This window comes from Lissotriton helveticus, chromosome 2_1 (genome assembly GCF_964261635.1).
Source record: "Lissotriton helveticus chromosome 2_1, aLisHel1.1, whole genome shotgun sequence".
Taxonomy (NCBI): Eukaryota; Metazoa; Chordata; class Amphibia; order Caudata; family Salamandridae; genus Lissotriton; species Lissotriton helveticus.
This window is the reverse complement of record NC_136059.1, coordinates 13,495,203-13,515,425: the sequence shown is the minus strand read 5'-3', so window position 1 is coordinate 13,515,425 and position 20,223 is coordinate 13,495,203. Positions and strand designations below refer to the sequence as shown.

Here is a 20,223-nt window from a genome sequence, read left to right as displayed (position 1 = left end):
GCATGTCACATGATAGATTGTGGTTTTTTGGTAGTGTACCACGCCTGGTAAGATCCAACCTTAGATGTTCACAAGTTGTAAGCACCACTCTATGCTATAATACAACGTAAAAACTAGGGGTGCCATTTGGGCCTCCTCAAACAAGAAATGAGGAAGAGATTAATATGCAAATGAGCATGGGTTTCCACAGATTACCACCAAGTAGGATATATCAATGTGTGCACTGTAACACCAGTGTGATGTAATGTGTTAAGTTACACACCGCAACCAGTATTGTGTTTTCTGTAATATTTATACCCCTGAAGAAGTTGTGGGGTACTCCCCATCATGACGAAACACGTGTTGGCTTTAAGGCTAAAATGAAGAAAGAAAATAAAGAACACAAGAAAGGAACAAATGCTGTTTTTCTAACTGCTTTCATAATATGATTCACAGTTGGGCGTGTGCTTGGGGAATTGATGGAATTATGTTCATGTGATCAGTTGGATCACAGGTTGTATAGGGGGAAGGGTGAATCTCCCTACCCTTAACAGCACCGCAACTCACATAGGGTCTAGTGAGAACAACGTGGGCTAGTGGGGGGCACCAAAAAAACAACAATATTCACCCGCATCAGGTATTACTTTATACCATGACACTCAATCTCCCAAAACCATACCTGCCAGACAACTTTTTAATTTTGTTTAAAAAATCATGTACTTGTTGCAACAAACTCCCATCTAAGCACTGAGCAAGGATATACCGAAATCATTTGGATAAAAGTAATCTCCCGAATAAAATAAAGAAAACAGATGATTTCAAATACTCCTATAAAACTTGCTGAGTAACAATTCTACTTTATTAAAAATACTATTGCCGCACTGAAAACCAATCTAACAAGTCTGACGCTTTGATTCTGCTAGCCCGCTGCTCCGTAGTGCGGGCCAACACCCCTCCAATGGATGGATGTTATTACCACTCAGAGAATTACCACGCATGCCTTTACCACGCATTTGCTGAGTACCACTTCTACCTCGTGCGCGACAACACCCCTCCAATGGATGGATGTTATTACCACTCAGAGAATTACCACGCATGCCTTTACCACGCATTTGCTGAGTAACACTTCTAACTATGCCAAATTCAAAATGAATCCACTGCCCTGATGCTGCTAGCCCGCTGCTCTGTAATGTGGCCCATGCGCCGCTGATACATACAAATGTAAGAATAGCATGATCTCTGCAACGTACTTCCAGAGGAAAGCATGCACCCGGATGAGAACAAACATTAGACAAACAGTAAGAAGGAAGACTGGCTTCTGGTTACATAGTAAAGGGGCGGGTCACTTACAGTAAATAGAATGAAAAACAACGCTTGGGAAGGGTACTGTGGAAGGCACTGTCTGATCAATGTCGAAGTAAGTAATGGGATGGATATATGCAGACGAGGAGGTAGTGAGATTTATGGTAAAGAAGCAGCAGAGAGAACATGCGAGCGAAGAATGGAGACCAGACAAGAACAATCTTTTTTTACAATTCAGTTTAAAGTGCTGCATCTGTAGCGCCTAGTTTGCTCTTTGTAAGAACAGTAAAGGTGCATGTGCTTACCCTGTTGTGTAGTTGGCAGTTTAGTGCCGGCTGCAGGAGGGTTGTTACCACCATCTGCTGGATTGTATTTCTTTCTAACCCATATTCACTGCAACTCTTTTCCTGACTTGAAATCACAGTCAAGGTAAAGAAAGCAATAAAAGTAAATAAATAAAGAATACTGAACTTGAATGTGAATTTAAGCAAGGGAAAGAGTTCTAATGGGTTTCAGAAGAAATTAGTTTGAAAGAAGTTTGTATTCATGTTATGACACTTTTAGAAAGGCTGTGAATCGGCTGCATCATCCATAATACTGTGGTTAATAGGGTAAGATGCTAACTGCTTCCGCGGCAGAAAAGATTGGCTGAGAATGAGAACAACATTAACCCCCCCAATGTGTGCTCTGCAGTTACATTATTGTGAACAAGGGGGCAGTGGAAGAACAAAATATGATGCCCCCAGCCCGGCAGCATGTACGAGTCTCCTATATCCCACGTGGATGAGTGGACCCCCCCTTCAAGGGGTTAGGGACGCTGCACCGCAGGGGCTGCAGGAGCCTGTGTTACACCCCTGTGAGGAGGAAAGCAAATAAGTGTCTCCCTTAACATGCAGGTGAAGTGAATGCAATGCCTTCAGCGCACGATCTGTTCCACTAGAAAAGCACTATTGCTGCCCGTACCCATACCGAGGGGATGAATAACATCTTCAAGAAATGACGGTACTGTGGAAGCAGCAATGGAAAAGAGTGCCTTTCCATGTACCAGCTATTGACAGGCAACTTGACCTCACTTTTCTTCACAAAGGTACATTATTTCGGCTGCAACCCTGTTTTATGGAGTGTCGTTTCCTGCTCTTGTTAGTTCTTAAGCGGCCTGACCCTAAGATGGTGTCCGCTCGCGAAGTACTGTGAGCATTTTTCACCTCTCCTTGCGGGCCGCATGCTGAAACCCTATTACGCGCACTAATCCTTCTGGGGCGGTGCCTAATACTATTTATAAGTGCATTTTTTGCAAGACCGATCACTCTTACACAATGACGCTCATGTCTGCTGAGCCTGATCCTAAGATGGCGCCTGATTGCAGATCCTAGCATCCTTATTGAATTGTATACTGAGTTTCAAACCAGCTTCTTGATTGTCTCTATTTATTGTCATTGAGAAACCTATTGACTTTTAGGAGCACTTCATTGTAAGGCTGTGGTCTTCACCACAGTGATTTTCATGTTATCAATGCCTGTCCCTAAAATGGCGCACGGTTTTCAGACCTTCCTTCATCTCAAAAAGCATTATCGTAGCCTCTTAACGCTGTAATACTGAAATCAAAGGCAACCACTACTTCTTTACACCAAGCTGGGGACTTTTCCATACTCTACCAGTTTCTGATTAGGCTAGCGTGCAGAGTGCTGCAAACTGACTCCGCCTACCCCTAGGTCCTCCATTGGCTAATCTAGCCTCCAACTTGTGAATGCAAAAACAGGCTCTCACCTACCTCAACCCCGTCAAGGGTCACTCCCTCTACCAGGACTCTCTACTCAAAATGGAGCTAAGTCCCGATCTCACAGGATCCAATGCATTCATTATCAACTACCCACCTAAGCTATCTAAATATGCCGCCAAAAAACACAAGCATCACATACTTAGGGCTAAGCCCAAAACTTTAATCTCTGACAACTACTCTTGTGCTAACAATAGAAGTAGAGTTAATAACCTTATTTTCTACACCAGGAAAAGAGCATGTTGACGAAAAGTCTTTTACCTATGCTCCGAATATCAGCTAACAGTAAAACACACATGGTTTCAAATTAACAACTGCGCCTTCAGCCACTTTCAATGCCAGTGCCACTATCTCCTGCTACAACAATTGCATCATCCTAATCCAAGCTTCCAATGTTAACCTAATTAGGATAGCCAATATCTTCCTGTTAATCAAAAACGCGGCTTTGGCAAAATCCAGTGACACCCACACTAACCCTACCATTACTCGGACATGACCAGTCCTCCCCCTACCACTTCTGGGAGGCCCTCACTCTATCTAAATCACTCTTTGCCTTTAGATGATCAAAGAGCGACTCTGTCCCCTGTAGACGGGTCCCAACCCCCTATACCTCCAACTCAGATGGAGAGAGATTTTTATTTTATTTTTTTTGCTGTATAGCTTGCTAGTCAGACTCTATCCGTTCCTCGAGCGGAGAGAGCCCCTTGCGACCTACGTTCATTGCCTTCATTGATAGATCCCTCTGCCCTCATCCCCTTCTCCACACCACCTACCAGGCCAATGTACTCCACCGACCATGATCGGTCAAAAGCATTCTCTCCGGTTTGGACCGTACCTGACCCCCAGCTCAATGTTCATACCTTCCTCGCTAATGTACCAACTTCGATACACAAAGACCATGAAACTGCGCTAGTCCCAAATGATCAACTCCCTCCCCAGAAGCTACACATCATCATCCCGGACCCTAAGAGCCTACAGTGAAGCCCCCTACTCCGCCTGCCTTCCCAGCACACCCTTTACCCCTCTCCCAACACTCAGACTTGGTGGAGTGCCTTGACGATATATTCCTCCAGTTGCATCTCCTCACTACCGAACGACGTGACTTGAAAGCCCTTTCTAATGATATTTTCGCCTTGATCCGCTCCGTCCTCACCTCTGCGAATTTGCCCAGAGCCTCCCCCAGGGTTAGTGATAGCATGGGGTAGCACTTCGCTCCCTCCATCTCGAAAAACATACCCCTTCCTAACGACCCTTCCCAAACTAGATTATCTAAGTCCTACCTGGTGTCCAATGATCTCTATGACCTTCACAACTCTTACTCTCCTAACCCCAACTCCAACCCGATTCCTCTGCGACAAATACAAACCATCTACTCTAACCCAAGCAGAGAACCCCAGCACAACCTTAAAGTCATCAATAAAGACAACATCACAAGAGTGAACCTCATAATGACTCCTTCCCCACTCAATCCGATACAACTTAAATGGGTGCTACTCAATTACAGGTCTGCCAGTATCATGCCTCCAATATCTTCGACCTCATCCATCACACTGATTTAGTCATTATCATCCTCACTGAAACGTAGCTTCATCCCGACTCTACTCCTATCCCAGACCTCCTTGTGGCTCCTACACACAACATTATTAGTCTGGACGGAGCTCGGAAGCTGAGTGGTGGCCTTCCCTGCATTCATTGGAACACACTCTCAATCTCGATCTTGGAGTCCTCTCCGCCTCCTCCCGCAAATACTTTGGTCTCAGTATCTCAAGTAATAACTTGACAGTGTGTAAGCTTCACATTTTTTATCAGCCCCCGGGAGACAATCTCCCCTTCATTGATCAACTAATGGAAATCATCTCTGGCAATGTTGAATTGTCAGTGTCCCAAATCTTCCTGTGTGACTTCAACCTTCACTGGTCTAACCCCAATGACCACACTGTAACTTGCCTCAAATAATTCTTAAATGACCAATATTTGATTCCGCACTGTGACCAATCAACTCATAATAAAGGGGAAATTCTAGACCTCATCATCTCGAAAGGACAGACAATCACATTGGACACCATTACCTCTTGCGATTAGTCCGATCACCACTGCATCCTCTTTTTTATAAATAGGGTGGTGTTTGTGAGGAAGGCTAAACCAAAGAAATCAAAGATCTGGAAAAGGGACCTCAGATCAATAAATGCAGATGTACTAGCAGCCCACTGTAAACCTGCCCTCTCCTCCCAAGCTGACCTGGTTGAGCTTCAGGTACTTACCGACTCATACAACTCGACAATCTCCAACATCATGGATGACATTGCCCCACTCCAACAAAAAAATGCCTCGACAAAAATAACCAAAACGACAATTTAAACAAGGAACGCCACAACCTTAGGGCAGCTGAACGTTCCTGGAGTTCCAAACCCTCCTTGGACCAACTAAAACTTCCCAGAGATGTTAGGAGCTTCTACAAAAGACAAATCAAGAGCGCTAAGGCAAATTACTTCAGACACCAACTTGATCAAGCTGCAAACCGCCTCAAGAAACCTTTTGAATTGGTTAAACAGCAATCAGTGGTAGCTCCAAACAACTCGGTTTCTGGAGGCAGCCATCCTCATGTGACAAACTGGCTGCTTTCTTCTTTGAGAAATCAAGACTCATCAACATTGAACTTACCTCCAAGAAGGCATTTCTGCCATCATTTAGGCCTGCACCACACCTTGACCTGTTAGAAAACCGCAAACCTATCAGCCTGATCACCAAGAACAATACATCTTGGGGCACCTTTTCCCCTTTCAGAGAAAAATACATCAACAAGATTCTTCAGAATATCAACCCTTCTAACCATTTCAGTGACCCCCTGACCCCGGCCATCTTCAAATAAATCAAGAAAGTCCTCATCCCCACCTGGGCAAGGATTGTAAACGCCTCACTGTCTCAAGGCGTGATCCCAGATTGTCTAAAAGCAGCTCAGGTATCACCGATACTAAAAAAAACTAACACAGATAGAGCTGACCTCAATAACTTCCACCCTATCTCCAACAGCCCCACCCTAGCCAAACTCCTGAAAAAAAGCATACAATTCCAACTTTGTGCTCACATTAAGAATTTCCAACTCCTGGAACAGCACCAAACTGGCTTTCGGAAGGGGCACAGTACCGAAACGTCTCTCACTCACGTTATGGATGACATTTTAAAAATGCTTGACCAAAATGAATCCTGCCTCCTATTCCTCCTTGACCTTAACTCTACATTCGACACAGTCAATCACGTTAATCTCCTGTCCATTCTGAAGAACAGGATGGGTTTCTCTGGTCGGGTATTGCAATAGTTCTCGTCCTTACTCCACCACAGATCGCAAAGAGTTAATGCAAACCACTCTCTCTCCCAGCCCTCCCCAGTTCTCATGGTTGTTCTCCAAGGGTCCTCCCTATCTCCTATTCTCTTCAACTTTTTCTTGGAACTATTAGCACATCACTAAAATGCACAAACATTTTCTTCCATATGTATGAGGATCATACGCAACTCTATTTGAAAATATCCTCCCTGGATAACATCATCTCACTCAACTCTACGCTATTGTCTACTCAAAATTGGCTAATTGAGAAGCATCTCCTGCTCAACACCTCTAAAACTGAATTCCTTCTCATCTCTACTCCGAACCACATCCCCAAGCTAGACCTGTGATTGAATCACCTCATGGCTTTCAACTGTAGCCCCCTCATTAGAGACTCCGCCAAATCTCTCGGAATCACCCTGGACAATCACCTGAATTTGAATAATCATATCAGCAATGTGTGTAGAGGAACAAATCACTTAATGAGAACACGTAGAAATATCAAACCATTCCTTCCACAAACTGATTTCAAGCAAGTGGTTCAAGAGCTCATCTTACCGAGATTAGGCTATGCCAGTGCAAAGCTTGGTGGTCATCCCAAATACGCCTTGGCTCCACTAATGGCATCTCTGAACTCTGCGGCCAGACTAGTTACAGGTACCAAATGAAATGCGCACTTGTCCTAAAATCTCTTAAATGGTTGCCCTACGAAACTCGAACTTGCCAGCGAGCCTTCTCCGGTGCAGCCCCAAATATATGGAACACTCTTCCACCGGAAATACGCAGAATCTCTTCAACGATTGCTTTCAAACTGGAAGTCAAAAGATTGTTAATGAACAAATTCCTACCTTAATTGGGCTAGGTTGACCTGCTCAAGGTCATTGATCCTACAACCACTGGACCATCATTGGATGCGGCTCATCTTTATCTCATAGTGTGCCCCCCGTTTAGACCACTATGTACCTGCTTATTGTATTACTCTACTTTGACCCAGGCGTCTTGTAATTATGTGATTATTATTGCTTTTATTACTACTTAATGTCGATATTATATGTATTACCGTCCTTCCATCCTTTCTGTAAAGCACTCTGATATCCTTATGGATCTTGTTTCAGCTATATACAACTTTATAAATAAAATAAATAAATACGTGAGCGATAAGACCGGAAGTGATGTGAGAAGGAGTGGCTTGAAGGTATATATCGGGGTGTTAGGCAATCCTGTGGTGGTAGAGGGTGCTGTAGCAGTACAGAGAGTGGACAGCAGGGAGCAAGAGACGTCAGCACACTGGAGAGATGGGGAAGAGAGGGCTTGTCTGATTGTGATCTGATCGTTGTTAGCTAGTTTTTGCAAGATCTTTCTTTCTTGTATTGTCATGTTTGATTGTTTAGTCTTAGGGTGTTTGAATATGTCTTCAATTTCAGTGATTACTACTTTTTCGAATGCGTCTAACACTTTATGACTCACAGAAGCCATGAATTTACTCTTGCTTTTCAATCCCATCAATGTGGTTTCTTTGGTTTGAGTGGGTGTTGGCTCGATTACGTTATCAAATAAATGTCTGAGTCTTAATGATCTTAGAAATCTGTACAGGCAAACTTTTGTCTCCAATAGGTTTGAATGATATGTAGGAACGTATGAGGATCATCATACGTTCCTACATATCATTCATTGAAGACATATTCAAACACCCTAAGACTAAACAATCAAACATGACAATACAAGAAAGAAAGATCTTGCAAAAACTAGCCTTAGTCATAATGGACACCAGCTATTATCTAAGTAAAGTGGAAGCACATGTTCAAGATTCCAACACATATATGTGCATGACTACAGATCCCACCAAAGAATTAATCGAAATCCTGAAGACAATTATAGACAAAGATTATCTTATGAAAAACAATCCAACCATTCCATATATATATATATGACACCTAAAATACACAAAGATCTTAAAACTCCTCCACTACGTCCAATAGTGTCGACCATAGGCTCAACACACTAAACCATTGGTAAATATATAGACAAGCATCTGCAAAGCATAGTGCAAAAAAACAGCACTTATATAAAGGATACTACCCACTTTCTAAACATTTTGGAAGCAGAGCAAACAAATTTTACTAAAGAGATGATAATGGCAAGTATAGACGTGACATCGTTGTATACATCAATACCACAGGATCTAGGTATATCTGCTGTTGAGAGTTTACTTGTACATGAAGACAAAACTTTAGACCTCAAAGTATTCATTATGGAACTATTACATCTCACGCTGTTCCACAGCTACTTCAAATGGGAAGATAAATTATATATACAAGCATCTGGAACGTCTATGGGCAATTGTGCCGCGCCTACCTATGCAAATATATTCATGCACAGATTCGAGGCAGATCACATACAGGAAAATGAAATGTGGAGGAACAATTTAATTGTGTATAAAAGATACATAGATGACATTTTTGTCCTTTGGAGAGGAAATGAAGAAAGTTTAAAACACGCATTACAGGAGTTGAACCTAATCAATGAGAGAATCCAATTTACATTTACCATGAGCAAAAAAGAATTATCATTCTTGGATGTACTATTGACCAATAATGATGGAAAAATCATAACCAGCGTATACACCAAGAGTACGGATAGAAACAATCTACTACATTACAACAGTTTCCACCAAACTCCGTTGAAACATCACTTACCATTTTCTCAACTGCTCAGGATAAAAATAATAGCATCTACTCAGGAACTGTACGTCAAACACAAACATACAACATTAGAAAAATTCAAGAAAAGAGGATATCCTGAACCCATTCTGGAATCTGCAGCAGAGAGAGCAGATAAATTACTGCGACAACATTTACTAAAACCAGTAAATAAGCAGGAGGACAAAAGAAGTGTTTTTGTATCGAAATTTTCAACCCGAAGTGCTAAAATCAAGAAAACAATTAGAAAACATTGGCCACTACTGGCACTAGAAGAGGATTTCAAAGGAATATTCTCCAAACCACCGATCTTTGCTTATGAAAGAACAAGAAATTTGAAAGAGTTTTTGAAACAACCAAAAATACAAGTGGTGAGCAAATACAATGGAACATTACCATGCTACAATTGCGGCAACGGTTCAGCAATCGTAAGAGGGAGTACCATCAATCATCCAACCAGAGGCACGTCCATAAATTTGAAAGTATCAGGCACATGCAATTCAAGCAATGTTATATATATGTTACGATGCCCGTGTGGATTGTCCTATGTGGGCAAAACCCAAATAAAAATAAAAATGCGCATAATAGAACATAAAAGTAACATCAGACTTAATAACCAAAAATCTACAGTAGCAGTCCACTTCAACCAAGCTCACCACAACGTAAGCCAGCTGAAATTTTGCATTTTAGAAATGGTGGCAATGACACCCGGGAGAGACAATAACAATTATTTGTTAAGAAGAGAAGCTTTTTGGATTAACTTTTTATGTACCATGCAGACAAAGGGTCTTAATGAACGGATGGACTTAAATTGTTTTCTATAGAGACTCTTTACGACGCGGACTAGATATGTAATCATGTAAATGAAAACCGTAAATATGTACCGTGAGATAATATTTTATTTTATGTACAAAGTTCAAGATTCAGATCATGCCCTTATATTGCCATAGACAAATGAACTAAGTAGTACACATTCACATCATTTAGCAGTTCACACTTTATGGTATATCACACTTTATTGTATTTCATACGGTTCTCGCAACATTGTGTAACCACATCTTAAACATTTAATTTTCCCGCTAAGCACCATTCCAATGACACCACGTCGCATTTATGGAGGAGATGGTCACTTTAACCACAAATAAACATTAAACGCTCAGTCACGTAGTCACGTGAGCGGGTGGTGATCATAGAGCCGTAACCGGCAATGAAGGATAGAGCGACGAACGCCGAGGTAGCGAGTAAGGAACACTGACAGGACGCACCGGGTAAGAACGGAGTATAGTTTTTATTTAATACAGAATCACTGTCAGAAGGAGTAGCTGTTTACCGAGGTCTTTCATTTTTTACAGCTTGACTGTTTTTGGAGTTTAAGCGAAGTTTTAAAGGTCACTGAAACATGAGTGTCACTAAGGCAAGGGCTATAAGGCATAAAACGCTCATGGCACATTGCAATAGTAAATGGCACGTTTTTGTTTATACAATTTGTAAAGGTATATACTGAGCAATACTAACGTGGTACAACAGTTTTCAATACGAACATGATAAAATTTTATTTTCACCTATAATTGTGTATAACATAAGAGACCCATTACTTAATATGATGTGTTATGGTTTCAGAAAGTTATTCCCTGATGAAGAGCTGTTTTGCTTGAAATGCATTGGGATTTAATGAAATGCAAAAAGAAATGTACAAAGAAATAATGGAATATAATGATTGAAAAACTCGCTACAAAACAAGTTTGGAAATGAAATTTTTTTTTTACAAACAGTGAAAAAATCGAGTAATATTTGTATGAAACTAGAAAGGAGTGCAAGGAAGGAGTGGGTCTTATGTCCATAGGACACATATGTCAAACTCCCAAGACTAACTCACACACTAACAGCAGAAGGATGAGCCAGGTGTGAGTGGAAGGGATATGGCTCTGAGTGAGGCTCCCAAGGTTCACTCTCACACTTTCACCAGAAGGAGTGAGCCAGGTGTGAGGAGAAGAGATGCATCTCTGAGTGAGACTCCCTAGGCTCATTCGCACACTGACACCAGAAGGAGTGAGCCAGGTGTGAGTAGAAGAGATGTATGTGGCTCTGAGTGAGGTTCCCAAGGTTCACTCGCACATTCCACCAGAAGGAGGGAGCCAGGTGTGAGTAGAAGAGATGCATCTCTGAGTGAGACTTCCTAGGTTTACTCGTACACTAGAAGGAGTGAGCCAGGTGTGAGTAGAAGAGATGTGTCTCTGAGTGAGGCTCCCTAGGTTTACTCGCACATTCCACCAGAAGGAGTAAGCCAGGTGTGAGTAGAAATGGATGTGGATCTGATTGAGGCTCCCAAGGTTCACTCGCACACTGGAGTGGTGTGGCTCACTGGTTAGAGGCAGCAGACCCGTAAGCAGAGAACGGTCCGGGACCAGGGTTCAATTCCCGACGCGGCAGGGTCATGGACCAGGGTCAAAACGGACTCGATAATTCTCGCCTCGGTGCCTACTCTAACCAGGGAACACACTCGGCAACTCTGGGCATTAAGCTTGCCTCATCTCTACAATGGACCCCCACAGACGCCGGGGATGCCTGGTTTCACCTTGGAGATACCCAGAAAGGGACCATCTCACAGGGAAAACCAGGATGGGTTCCCCAACGGTCTTCAGCGCCAGGATACTCCTTGGAGTCGCAGTGCGCTTTATAAGTACACCCACACACATTACACCAGAAGGAGTGAGCCAGGTGAGAGTGGAAGAGATGTGGATCTGAGTGTGGCTTCTAAGGCTCACTCACAGCAAAGGGTATCTCGGTCCTTGGGCAGGTGTGTAGGTGCGTGGTCCCCAATCTGCTTATACGAAGAGCCAGGGTGTCAGTCTCTTGTGGGACTCAAGAAGTGAGGAGGAGGCTCTAATGTGTTAAGGGAGGCCGCTTCATGTCTTGGGTGTGATGTAGGAGAAGGATCAACCTCCAGTTTTGCTTTTACAGATGTGGGTAATGTGTGCAAGTGAAAGTGAGGCAGGGCGTAGGTGTCTGGTGGGTTGGTGAAAGTTTATGCAGCTCTTCAGGTCTTATGTACCAGTGTTCTGTAGGGCTTTTTTTTTAGTCCATCAGAAGTTTGAATTGGCTGCGCTTGGGGACGGGGAGCCAGTGTGGCTTCTTGAGGTGCAGTGTGATGTGGGTGTAGCATAGGAGGTGCAGTATGAGTCTTGCAGCGGTGTTCTGAATGATCTAGAGCCGTGTAGGCAATGTTTGGAGTTTCTGGAGTAGAGAGTGTTGCTGAAGTCCAGCCTGCCGGTGTCAAGTGCTTTTGTGAGGGTCCATCTGGTATAGTGAGGCAACCATTTGAAGATCTTTCATAGCATGCACAGGATGTAGAAGTAGGAGGTGCACACTGCATTGACTTGAGCCGTCATGTTGTGCTTATTGCCTAGCAGGATCCCTAGATTTCTTGCTTGGTGTGCATGTGTTTGTCCTAGCTCTTACAACCACCAGGTGGAGTCCCATGGGGAGGTCTTGTTTCCACAGACCAGTACTTTCGTCTTCTCGGAGTTGAGCAGCAGGCAGTTGGTCTGCATTCAATCTGCTACCATGATCATGCAGTTGGTCAAGTTGACTCTGGTGGTGATTGTCTTGTCCATCAGGGACAGCATGAGTTGAATGTCATCGGTGTTGGAGATGATGGTGATGTCTTGTGGTCAGATGATGTTGGCAAGCAGTGTTATGTATATATTGAAAAGGGTGATGGATGATCCCTGTGGGACTTTGCATACCAAGGCTTTTGGTCTTTGAAGTAAAGGGTGGTAGCCCTGACCGTCTGGGTTCTTCCATTGAGGAAGGAACAGATCGATTTAAAAGCTGATCTGTATATGCCAATCTCCTGGAGTCTTCTGATGAGGGTGTTATGAGAGACCGTGTTGAAGGCCGCAAAGAGGTCCAGGATGAGAACTGCTCTTTGTCTTAGATCCAGGATGATTCTAATGTCGGCATGGCTGCGATGAGTGTGGTTTCAGTGGCGTGGTTCTTTCTGCATCCTGATTCCTGATTGAGTGTTGTCTCGAAGATTGTGAAGGTCAAAGTGGGTTGCTCATTGCTTGTTGATAGCTTTTTCTATTACTTTGGCTGGATGGGGGAGCAGGGAGATGGGTCAGAAGTTGCTCAGTGGGTTTGGGTTGGCTTATGGATTAGGGCAGTGATTTCTGCAAGTTTCCATTCATCCGGGAAAGTGGGGGACATGCTGGAGGTTCCCAGGTTGTAGATGTGATGGGGCCAAGGGTCCTTTTGGCCCCCTGAATAGATGGTCCACATGATTGTTGCTGTGTCGTTTCTGGTGAGAGTTGTCCTTTCTGTAAGGTGGGTTTCTCTCTGGTGGTGAGTGGGATAGCAACGAGTTCTCAGGGGTTGCACTGGTGTGCAAAGTTGTTGTAGAAAGGTACCTAGGTATATGTACAAGAGGTGTGGATCTGAGTGAGGCTGCCAAAGCTCACTCACACACTTAGATCAGGAGTGAGCCAAGAGGGAGTAGAAGAGATGAGGCTCTGAGTGATGCTTCCAAGCCACACTCACACACGTAGATCCAAATGAGTGAGCCAGGTGTGAGTAGAAAAGATGTGGCTCTGAGTGTGGCACCCAAATCACACACACACATGCAGATTAAAATTAATAACATGATAGCTGTAGGAATTAACTTGGGGAATTGGGGCAAGGGGCATTCCTTCCGCAGCACCCTCGCAGACTGCTACTCAGACGGGAGCATTGTTTAGAATGGCGAAGCATCATGAAAGAAGAGTCACTCGCACAATGACACCAGAAGGAGTGACCCGATAGATGCAAAATGTTGTGCTCTACATTCACTAGTGCCCAGGGGCAAAAAAAAATGTCCACGCAGCCTGTAAAGTGCCATCTCCCCTTTTAACTATATTTAATGTTAACTTACCTCCTTATACACCTTCTGCTTGAAATCCGCCGCCTCCTTTGAGATATCCTGGTTCGGCTGGACCCCTTTGGTCATTGCCAGAGCATGGTACAGTGAGTTGTCTCCCGACTTGGTTGGGATCACAGAACCATCAGGCGCTACCAAGTTGAACTGCCCCTTGTATAGACTTTCCTTTTCTGTGACACGATTGATGAGTGTGTTGGTCTTGTTTGAATCCCTGGAAAAGATAAATTCATGAGACCATTTCTACACCAAACCTACTGTGTTTGAAACAAATGTATGCACAGCATGGGTGAACGTGCATGAATATACATAAGCAGCCAGTGTAGGAACTCAAACACCAGAGAAACATTTCACAAGGGATGACCTTAAACGAATGTACATGAGCAGTCAGCATAAGATCTCATGCACCAGAGAAACATCTCATAAGGGACGACCTTACACAAATGTATTATAGAAAATATAGTGGTAGTGTCTCTCCTAAGAGAGATTGTCCGCACATAAAGCAAATTAGACTCCAACCGAAAACAATTCAACGTGTTAGTTTACTGATGTAATGATCTTAGTATAAGGCTAACAAGGTGCACTGCTTTCCTAATTCACACCCACCACCACAGGTGTCAAAAATTGCGAGAAAAGAATTTCAAGCCACTAGGGATAGGGTTCTTAATGATAGAAGGGCTAACTAGATTTCTAATTGTTCGGCCTTTCCTATATATAATACGTGGTCTAACTCCAATATGTTTCTCCAAATCTTTGTCCAATAGGAGTAAATGCCAATGTTTTTTGATGGCATTAAAGATTTGGGTGCTGTTCACACTGTACTGGGTTATTAGGGCAAGTTTGTCATTATCACGTTGTTACATCCTTTCTTTTTTCTTTTCAAAGTAGACTCTCTAGGCACTGTCTGTATTTTTCTATGAGCTTTGTCTAGTGTAACTTGGTCATAGCCTCTTATAAGAAACCTCTTTTTCATGATCTCAATTTCCGCCAAAAAGTTTTCCTCAGTGCTACAGTTGCGTCGCAATCTGGTCATCTCCCCATAGGGGATAGCACCAATCTGTGATGCAGTATGGGCACTGTTGGCGTGAAGAACAGAGTTGCACGAAGTGCTTTTTCTGTACAGTTTAGATTCTATTTTATTGTCCACTACAAATAGGGTAACATCCAGGAATGAAATACTGCTATTACTGGATTCGGAGGTGAAGGTAAGATTATAGTCATTGTCATTCAAGTACATGAGGAATTCATCTAACAAATCATCTCCTCCTGCCCAGATCATAAATGCGTCGTCGATAAATCGACCCCAATACACAATGTGTTCAGTAAGGTGAGGGGGTCCTTTTTTCCAAATGAAATGTTCCTCAAAGAAACCCATATAAATGTTGGCAAAAGAAGGTGAAAACTTAGCTCCCATAGCCACTCCGGAGTGTTGTTGGTACCAATCACCTTGATGTTTAAAAAAGTTATTGTCTAGAGCAAATTTAGTCAAGTCTAGTATCATAGTGGTATGTTCATAGATTGTCTTTTTCTTTTTGTGGTTTTTTCTTCTCCTTTTCTTTACAGCTTCTTAATGTTGCTTTTTGTGATGAAATGTTACGTTAACTTGTCCTTTTTTAACTTGTATATATGTATTTTGACATGAATAATTGTGTAATTACAAGTACTTATTGAAGTTTTTTCTTACTTCAAGCCTTGAAAAAGTCTTATAAAAAAGACGAAACACGTGTCGGCGATGTATGCTGGAAAACATAATACTTGTTTTTAAATTTATGAAATAAATGATTTGGAATACTAACAATAGCCTTTGGATGCATATTTTGAAAATATAATATTTTCAACTTTCTTTGAATGATTTATGTACTGATTCATCCAATCAAAAATATACACCATGAAAATTAGCTTTTTTAAGCTTATCAGGATTCAAAAATGATGATTAAAATATGGTGTATTTACAATTAATCTAGAGTGCTTGCTTAACCCCTTCGACGCTCATGACGAGCTGGGCTCGTCATGCAGTAGCCTCCTGCTACGCTCATGACGAGCCCAGCTCGTCATGAATAATGGTGATCATGATTTTCCAGCACAGGGGAAAAATCCCCATAGCATTCAAAAGGTTAACCTGTTTCTTTTTTGGCACTTACACAAATGTACATGAGCAGCCAGCATAAGAACTCAAACACCAGAGAAACATCTCACAAGGGACGACCTTACATGAATGTACATGTGCAGTCAGCATAAGAACTCAAATACCAGAGAAACATCTCACAAGGGACGACCTTACACGAAGGTACATGTGCAGTCAGCAAAATAATGCAAACACCAGAGAAACACCTCACAAGGGACGACCTTACAGGAACGTACATGTGCAGTCAGCATAAGAACTCAAACACCAGAGAAACATCTCGCAAGGGACGACCTTACACGAAGGTACATGTGCAGTCAGCAAAATAACGCAAACACCAGAGAAAAATCTCACAAGGGACGACCTTACAGGAAAGTATATGTGCAGTCAGCATAAGAATTCGTGCACCATAGATACATCTCTCATGGGACGACCTTACATAAATGTACATGTGCAGTCAGCGTAAGAACTCAAACACCGGAGAAACATATCACACAGAAGGACCATACATGAATGTACATGAGCAGTCAGCATAAGAACTCATGAACCATCGAAACATCTCACAAGGAACAACCTTACACGAATGTACGTGAGTAGTCAGCGTTAGAACTCAAACATCAGAGAAGCATATCACAAGGGAGGACCTTACATGAATGTACATGTGCAGTCAGCATAAGAGCTCATGCACCAGAGAAACATCTCACAAGGTACGACCTTACACAAATGTACCTGAGCAGCCAGCGTAAGAACTCATGCACAACAGAAACATCTCACAAGAGACGACCTTACATGAATGTACATGTGCAGCCAGCATAAGAACTCAAACACCAAAGAAACATCTCAAAAGGGACGACCTTACACAAATGTACATGTGCAGTCAGCATAAGAAATCAAAAACCAGAGAAACATCTCACAAGGGACGACCTTACATAAATGTACATGAGCAGTCAGCATAAGAACTCAAACACCGGAGAAGCATATCACAAAGAAGGACCATACATGAATGTACATGAGCAGTCAGCATAAGAACTCATGAACCATAGAAACATCTCACAAGGAACAAACTTACACGAATGTACGTGAGTAGTCAGCATTAGAACTCAAACATCAGAGAAAAATATCACAAGGGAGGACCTTACATGAATGTACATGTGCAGTCAGCATAAGAGCTCATGCACCAGAGAAACATCTCAAAAGGGACGACCTTACAGGAATGTACATGAGCAGTCAGCATAAGAACTCAAACATTAGAGAAACATCTCACAAGGGACGACCTTACATAAATGTACATGTGCAGTCAGCATAAGAACTCAAACATTAGAGAAACATCTCACAAGGGACGACCTTACAGAAATGTACATGTGCAGTCAGCATAAGAACTCAAACACCAGAGAAACATCTCACAAGGGACGACCTTAGACGAAGATACATGTGCAGTCAGCAAAATAATGCAAACACCAGAGAAACACCTCACAAGGGACGACCTTACAGGAACGTACATGTGCAGTCAGCATAAGAACTCAAACACCAGAGAAACATCTCGCAAGGGACGACCTTACACGAAGGTACATGTGCAGTCAGCAAAATAACGCAAACACCAGAGAAACATCTCATAAGGGACGACCGTACACAAATGTACATGAGCAGCCAGCATAAGAACTCAAACACCAGAGAAACATCTCACAAGGGACGACCTTACATGAATGTACATGTGCAGTCAGCATAAGAACTCAAACACCAGAGAAACATCTCACAAGGGACGACCTTACGCGAAGGTACATGTGCAGTCAGCAAAATAATGCAAACACCAGAGAAACACCTCACAAGGGACGACCTTACAGGAACGTACATGTGCAGTCAGCATAAGAACTCAAACACCAGAGAAACATCTCGCAAGGGACGACCTTACACGAAGGTACATGTGCAGTCAGCAAAATAACGCAAACACCAGAGAAACATCTCACAAGGGACGACCTTACAGGAAAGTATATGTGCAGTCAGCATAAGAATTCGTGCACCATAGATACATCTCTCATGGGACGACCTTACATAAATGTACATGTGCAGTCAGCGTAAGAACTCAAACACCGGAGAAACATATCACACAGAAGGACCATACATGAATATACATGAGCAGTCAGCATAAGAACTCATGAACCATCGAAACATCTCACAAGGAACAACCTTACACGAATGTACGTGAGTAGTCAGCGTTAGAACTCAAACATCAGAGAAACATATCACAAGGGAGGACCTTACATGAATGTACGGATGTATGACGTTACAACGCATACTTTTACAACGCCTACCATTACAACGCAGTTTTTACAACGCAGGATCCATTACAACGAAGTACCATTACAACGCATGTATTTACAATGAAAATACCTTTACAACGCATACCATTACAACGTAAATATTGGTAATTTTATAATATTTTTTTTAATGTAAATTAAAATTAATATAATTTAATTTAATTTAATTTAATTTAATTAATTTTATTTAATGTAATTAATTTTATTTAATTTAATCAATTTAATTTAATGTAATTTAAATTTATTTGTATTTAATTTTTACCCTGTATATAAATAATACATTATATTTAATAAATAATATAATAATAAAAAAAATACCCCTTTACCCAAAAACCCAAAACTGACCCTGAACCCTAAAAATACCCCTTTACCCAAAAACCCAAAACTGACACTGAACTCTAAAAATAAAACTTTACCCAAAAACCCAAAACTGACCCTGAACCCTAAAAATACCCCTTTACCCAAAAACTGAAAACTGACCCTGAACCCTAAAAATACCCTTTACCCAAAAACTGAAAACTGACCCTGAACCCTAAAAATACCCCTTTACCCAAAAACTGAAAACTGACCCTGAACCCTAAAAATACCCCTTTACCCAAAAACTGAAAACTGACCCTGAGCCCTAAAAATACCCCTTTACCCAAAAACTGAAAACTGACCCTGAACCCTAAAAATACCCCTTTACCCAAAAACTGAAAACTGACCCTGAACCCTAAAAAAACCCCTTTACCCAAAAACTGAAAACTGACCCTGAACCCTAAAAATACCCCTTTACCCAAAAACTGAAAACTGACCCTGAACCCTAAAAATACCCCTTAAAAAAAACCAAACATATAAAATTTAAAATATAATTATATACTTACCAATACTTACGTTGTAATGGTATGCGTTGTAAAGGTACCTGCGTTGTAAAAACATGCGTTGTAAATACATGCGTTGTAATAGTTTTTGCGTTGTAAAAATTTCGTTGTAATGGTAGTTCGTTTTAAAAGTTGCGTTGTAAAGGTTGTTTCCCGAATGTACATGTGCAGTCAGCATAAGAGCTCATGCACCAGAGAAACATCTCACAAGGTACGACCTTACACAAATGTACCTGAGCAGCCAGCGTAAGAACTCATGCACAACAGAAACATTTCAAAAGGGACGACCTTACACAAATGTACATGTGCAGTCAGCATAAGAAATCAAAAACCAGAGAAACATCTCACAAGGGAAGACCTTACATAAATGTACATGAGCAGTCAGCATAAGAACTCAAACACCGGAGAAGCATATCACAAAGAAGGACGATACATGAATGTACATGAGCAGTCAGCATAAGAACTCATGAACCATAGAAACATCTCACAAGGAACAACCTTACACGAATGTACGTGAGTAGTCAGCGTTAGAACTCAAACATCAGAGAAACATATCACAAGGGAGGACCTTACATGAATGTACATGTGCAGTCAGCATAAGAGCTCATGCACCAGAGAAACATCTCAAAAGGGACGACCTTACAGGAATGTACATGAGCAGTCAGCATAAGAACTCAAACATTAGAGAAACATCTCACAAGGGACGACCTTACATAAATGTACATGTGCAGTCAGCATAAGAACTCAAACACCAGAGAAACATCTCACAAGGGATGACCTTACACGAATGTACATGTGCAGTCAGCATAAGAACTCAAACACCAGAGAAACTTCTCAAAAGGGACGACCTTACACAAATGTACATGTGCAGTCAGCATAAGAGCTCATGCAACAGAGAAACATCTCAAAAGGGACGACCTTACAGGAATGTACAT

The 20,223-nt window shown here is 42.1% G+C and overlaps 1 protein-coding gene across 1 annotated transcript in view; it reads right to left on the bottom strand.

The window, feature by feature from the left end:
* LOC144819167 (uncharacterized) overlaps positions 1 to 20,223 on the bottom strand; it is an 85,920-nt gene that overhangs the window by 42,866 nt on the left and 22,831 nt on the right. Inside the window, exon 3 of the mRNA XM_078677139.1 lies at positions 13,989 to 14,205. Within this exon, the coding sequence (XP_078533265.1) occupies positions 13,989 to 14,205 (217 nt within the window). The remainder of the gene's footprint in view (positions 1 to 13,988; positions 14,206 to 20,223) is intronic.